This window comes from Trichechus manatus, unplaced genomic scaffold, assembly GCF_000243295.1.
Source record: "Trichechus manatus latirostris isolate Lorelei unplaced genomic scaffold, TriManLat1.0 scaffold00029, whole genome shotgun sequence".
NCBI lineage: Eukaryota > Metazoa > Chordata > Mammalia > Sirenia > Trichechidae > Trichechus > Trichechus manatus.
Genome location: NW_004443965.1, coordinates 16938432 through 16944431, shown reverse-complemented (window position 1 = coordinate 16944431; position 6000 = coordinate 16938432). Strand labels below are relative to the sequence as shown.

The following is a 6000-nucleotide window of genomic DNA, read 5'->3' as shown; positions in this document are numbered from 1 at the left end:
ACAAAATAGTCTCCCATTTAACAGTTACTACAAATGTTGCCCTGTGACATTGGTTAACAATCTCATAACACATCAACAATATCCTTACTCTACTTTGTGTTCCCTATCATCAGCTTCCTACTCCCCTTCTGCCTCAGTAGTGTTTTTATTTTAGAAAATTAAACAATAATGTAAGTTATCAGAGAAGATGAGGAGAGCTCCTTTTTAAAATACTGGTAAGATTTTGATACATAGGCCAACAAGGACAAAGTGTTTTATTTGCTTATTGTTCCAGAGGCATTCTAGTAGAGTACCATGATCTGTACAGACTTAAAACTTCTCCAACATTTCCGTTTCTCTTCCCCACCATTAACCATACTAGATATTTTGCCATTTTAAAGGTAGAGTGGTTTGAATGCTCAAACATCTGTATACAGGAAGTCCCTGGGTTGCAAACAAGATCCATTCCTAACTGTGTGTTTAAGTCTTTAAGTTGAATTTGTAGGTAAGTCGGAACAGGTGCATATGGTTCTTATTTAGCCTTACTTAGTGCAAGAAAAAGCTGTAAGCCTTTTCAGTGGTTTAAAAGTTGGACTTGCAGCAGGTGAAGGTGTTGTGATGAAGAATTTGTTGCAAGTAGATGTTGGTTCAGTCGTTTCAAAGGGAGGGCAAATTTACATACCATTAAAGGGCAAGTATTAGTTGTTCATAAGTCAGAAGTTTGTAACCCAGGGACTGCCTGTATAGATTTTACCTGTGTACTTCCTTTAATCTAGATCAGTCGTTCTCAAACTTTACTATGTGGGTTCTATAAACAAAACCATATATACTGTACTTCTGGGGGGATTTCAGAGATTTTCAGATTATTTTGTGATTTGTTTTTTACTTCATGCAAACTTGAATCAAACCCCTGCCATACATGGTTATAGTGCTTTAGTGCTGTACATGGTTCTTTTATTTGTCTAAGACTAATTTACCACTACTCTGCCTCCATCCTCTTAAAAATCACTTCATTCAGTAAAAATAATTTAGTATTCTTAATATTGAAGCATAATATGAGTAATTTGCACATTGAAAATTGATCCTGTGTTTTAATTTTATTTATACAAGTCCCCAGTGCAGTTAAAATGATGCTTTTTATATATTCAAAAATGTTCTAAAAACATTTAATATTAATTTGCTCTGTAAATTTTCACCTAAAGCACAATAAAACATTTGAAACAAAAAAACATTTTAATATGCTTCTGGAAGTACTTTTTGATGTATAGAATTTTCTTTGTACTGCATCATGGCTGTACTCATTAGATGTGGGAATTACAGTATAGGCAGCATAAACATATTGAAAGTGCTGTGTAAATGTATTGCTCATTAGCTACTTTAATGTTGTTGTTCAAATGTGACAAAGTAGAATTGCCCCATAGGGTTTTCTAGGCTGTAATCTTTATGGGAGCAGATCTCCAGGTCTTTCTGCTGCAGAGCCACTGGGTGGGTTCCAACCACCAGCCTTTCAGTTAGCAGCCAAGCACTTAATGTTGCATCACCAGGGCTCCTTTGCTACTTCAATAGCAACGTGATCTAGACTCAAAGAGGGAGACGGTGACGGAGGATGTCTGAGTGCCATCCCTACTCCTACCTCCCCCAGGAATCATAATTCTCATGGCATAGTAGACATTTGAAAAATTAGTCTCCCAGGGATTTCATAACACCTGCCTACCTCTGGAGGTAAGTCCGCAAATCAAAAGTTGCTGCTTTGCTCAGCTGGGAGTTTTAGTAATAGTACAGAATAATACAGAAATAGATAAGTTATTTTCCCCAACAAGCTATACCTGGAGCCCAAATATTTAAAATAGATAGCTTACCCAAAATCTCAAGACTTCTCTAATTAAACTAATTGAGAAGCTTTGAAAAGGAGTAAAAACTTTTTATTTCAAAGTTGAATTAATACTAACATCCAGCTATTGTTGTTATTGCTTATTATATAAAAATTCAGATAAGAGGCACTCCAAACCATAAGATGATTACCACAACTTGATAATTTCCATGTTTACTTGTTATTATAGAGCTATTAGGTTGTAATGAAAGACATTGCCCAGGATGTATGCTTAGCATTTAATTGAGTTCTGCACAATGTGTTCTGACAGGGTGCAGTTTTATGTGGATGTTTATGCACAGGCCTCATTTCAAAACCAGACCTGTGCTGAGCTTCAGCCTTCTTAGTCAGTGAAATATTTACAGGAAGCTTATATATGTTCAGAATGCTGACAGAAAAACTTCGTTCCAAGAGCTGGCCGGTTGCCATGAAGTCGATTTGACTCATGGTGACCATAAGTGTGTCAAGAGTAGAACTGTGCTGCATGGAGTTTTCAGTGGCTGATTTTTTCAGAAGTAGATTGCCAGGCCTTTCTCCCAAGGTACCTCTGAGTTGATTTGACACTCCAGCCTTTCAGTTAACAGCTGAGTGCATTAGCCATTTGCACAACCCAGGGACTCTTGTTCTGAGATCTACACATCTTTATTAAAAAAAAAAAAGGATCAGTCAGGCCACTCCGATAAACAGCATGTCAGAAGTTTGTGTGTAACACGAGTGTGTGTTGTTTTTATATGTTTGTGTGCGTATAATTTATTTTTTAAATTCTAGTCAGATGTTTTTGGAGCCTTGAATTATCTCTGCTAAATCCTTGATGAAATGGTTTGGGAAAATGCTATTCAGTCCTAGAAGGTTTAGCTTTTCTTCAGTCTTACTTTAGAATCTACAAAATAACTAAAAGTGTACATGGTAATTTTATAGATCCTTTTCTTTCTGGGGAGTCCTGGTGGTGCAGTGGTTAAGAGCTCGGCTGCTAACCAAAAAGGTCGATAGTTCAAATCTACCAGCCACTCCTTGGAAACCTTATAGGGCAGTTCTACTCTGTCCTGTAGGGTTGCTGTGATTCGGAATTGACTTGACGACAATGGGTTTGGTTTGTTTGCTTGAAAATCTGGAGATGGTATATATTTCCTAAGAGTAAAATTTCTCTAAGAGTAAGTGCTTGTTATAGCTTTCTGCATTTCTTAATAATAAGACACGCCCAATTTGACTATCAAGGCTTCAGTACCCAAAGACATTGACTAAAAGCATTCACATGAAAGAGCAGCAGTTAACAACTCTGGAAATAAACAAGCAAGAACAAGGGTTATGGAATTAGTGACAAGGTATTTTTGTGAAAATCTATAGAAGGTTTCTGTCAGTGGTTCTTCAAGTTTAAGCGGCAGTATCCCGTAAACCAAACCCATTGCCATTGAGTCGATTCTGACTCATAGGAACCCCATAGGACAGAGTAGAACTGCCCTATAGGGCTTCCAGGGAGCAGCTGGTGGATTCAAACTGCCGACCTTTTGGTTAGCAGCCAAGCTCTTTGGGCTTGAGGCAGCAGTAGCTACCATTAACTCTAAAAATGTGGTCCTCAGTATTTGTTTATTTGAAAGGAAAAGAATTCTTACACAAGCATTTTCTTTTTTTCTCTGGCAAGTGGAGCCTTATTTTAGATAAGTCCTGAAACTGTATATGTTAAACTTTTCTCTAAGATCTTTTTCTAAATGTGGAAGTTTTTTTTTTTAGAAATTGAAATGGCCAAAAACCTGGTATTTTTCACAAATATACTTTGTTCTATAGTGTATATGTTTAAAATGTCAGTTTATTTAATAATAAGGTAGAATGAATTTCCATAGACTCTCCAGAAATTCGTTTTTACTTAGAAACTACTGGTTGTTGATAAAATGAATCTTTATATAAAGACATTAGTTTGTCTTCTGTGTATGATTTTATATAGATACACATAAATCTTCCGGATATGACGTTAATTCCTATATTCTGATGAATTTCTAATAAGATGTGATAAGAGTAAAGGAAATAGCATTATAAAAGTGGCTGTGTGTTTGTATTTTCTTCCTTGGTGTCCAAACATGTGAATGGTTGTATTTACACGTAATTTATGTGTATATGTGTATGTTGTCATGTAAATAGATGGCAAATGGTGCCAATTTTGGTGGGGCACTGAAAATTCAGTGTTGCATGATATTTCTGCATGGTATTAGGGTTACTTTTGAATAAGTCTGTGCAGTAACACGTCTTGTGAATTTTGCATGCTACACTAATCTCTGTTAAATCTATCCCCTCTTTATTCAGAGCATGCTGTCAAGGTCCTTTAATTCCAATATTACTGCTGTAAGCAGCTTTCACTATGGCAGCTCTAGGGATCTGCATGGCAGCCAGGGCAGTCTTGCCTTGAGTGTTGCAGACAGAAGAGGTTCTGGTGGGCACATTTTTCGTGTGAGTACCTGCAGTATACAGTAGACCAGTATTTTTGGTACACAGAAAACAAAAAAAAAAATGTTTTAATATTTCTAGAAGAAAAATTTTCACTGTGAGTTAGAAGTCTTGATTTCCTCCCAGTTCTTCCATGGCTTAGTTCTAAAGTTTTTTAAAATTTCCTTGTTCATGGACTGAGGATATAGCTAATTATTGTTTATCCATGCAAAAGGGGTGAGCAACAGAAATAACTATCCAAGAGGCTTTTTCAAATTATTCTTTGTAGTATTTTTCTCTTAATATTAAAATTAATGAATTGATCTCCCTAACTGGAGGTTTTAAGGCTTATGCCTTATGCAGTCCATAATGGGGTTGTGAGGAGGAATAATTTTTACTCAGGTGTTTGCAAATTGGTTAATAAAAAAGCACTACCTGCAACTAAATTTAATCAAAATTTACTGAGTATGATTAAATATGAGATTGGAGAAATTCTAATAGGTACCAGTGGAAAGGCAAAACCAAAATCATTTATTACCTACATTTTGCCATAGTTCTTCATGGTATTTGTAAGATTAGTGGTGGCAATCAGGTTGATGGTGAAGAAGAAAGGTTTTTTTTTTTTTTTTTTCTTTTCTTTTTTTTAAGATGTTAAGGATTGGGGATAAGAATGACAGCAGAGGAGAAAGAACAGAGCAACTCTGGCATGGCTCTGTTTTAGGATTTTTCTCTCCATGACAACTTCAAGTTGATAGCATGACCTCTAAACAAGATTTTCTCCTGCCCTGTCCTTCCATCTTGAAGACCTTTCTCCCTTTATAGCCTTGTTTAATTCCCTCCCTATAGTTTTATTGCCATATTGACTCTTTGCTTACCTCTGGGTCCTTCAGTTTTTCTTGAACCCCTACTCCCCCCCCTTTTTTTTAAATACAACTCTGGTTTTGCTCTGTTTCATTCTAGAGTAGGGGCAGTCTGTTGGATTCACTTTTCTCTGGCTCAGCCTCAGCTAGTCTTGCCCTACCCTCCCTCACCTACCACCACTTGGTTTCTATGCTATGTTAAGGTGACAGCAGTCATTTTGAAACTTCTCAGTTTGAAAAACAGTGAGAGAAGGGCGATGACTGTCAATAGGGCTGCCCAACATTTCTTGCTCTCATGCCAACAGAAGACACAAGGTAAAGACCAGTGACTTCTGTTAACTCAGTAATCTTTGCCATTCATAATCATCTGGAACATTTGTTCTTTCCCTCAAATTTTTCTACAGTAACAATTTTTGCTTGCTCTTCTTAAATTCAAGGTCTTCGATCCCATTTAATTTTACTTTTTAATTAATTATATGTTCTTTTAAAGAGTAGATAAACATAGTTGTACATTCAGGCTTGAGTTTAAATTTCAGGCTGTGATTGATTATTATGTATTCTGAATGCACATCACAGTAATAGAAAAGGAAAATATTCATTGCAGGAATATACAAAATTACATCAAACCACATGTAAAAAATGCTAAGCCATGGTTTGAACTAGCAACTAACCAAACTTCATAGATCTGTTGCAGATACAGCTTCTAAGATAAATTTTTATATGCTTAAGTTTACATGTATCCTGTGATATAATTAGATTCAAAAATGCTTTTCAACACGTTAAGTTTGCGTTCATTTCTATCTTGTTTTCCATATACTGTTTTGTAACAGTGGTGCTATTATCACAATCTGTTTTGTTTTCTAAAATATATCTAGT

At 36.0% G+C, this 6000-nt stretch overlaps 1 protein-coding gene across 12 annotated transcripts in view; it reads left to right on the top strand.

Moving 5' to 3' along the window:
- The window catches only part of ERBIN (erbb2 interacting protein), a 180960-nt gene that overhangs the window by 164699 nt on the left and 10261 nt on the right, over window positions 1-6000 (top strand). For 9 of the 12 annotated variants that reach the window (XM_023729587.1, XM_023729588.1, XM_023729589.1 and 6 more), the window contains one exon: window positions 4145-4288. The exons of the other annotated variants lie outside the window; for them this stretch is intronic. In XM_023729587.1, the coding sequence (XP_023585355.1) occupies window positions 4145-4288 (144 nt within the window). The remainder of the gene's footprint in view (window positions 1-4144; window positions 4289-6000) is intronic. 12 annotated transcript variants of the gene reach the window in all.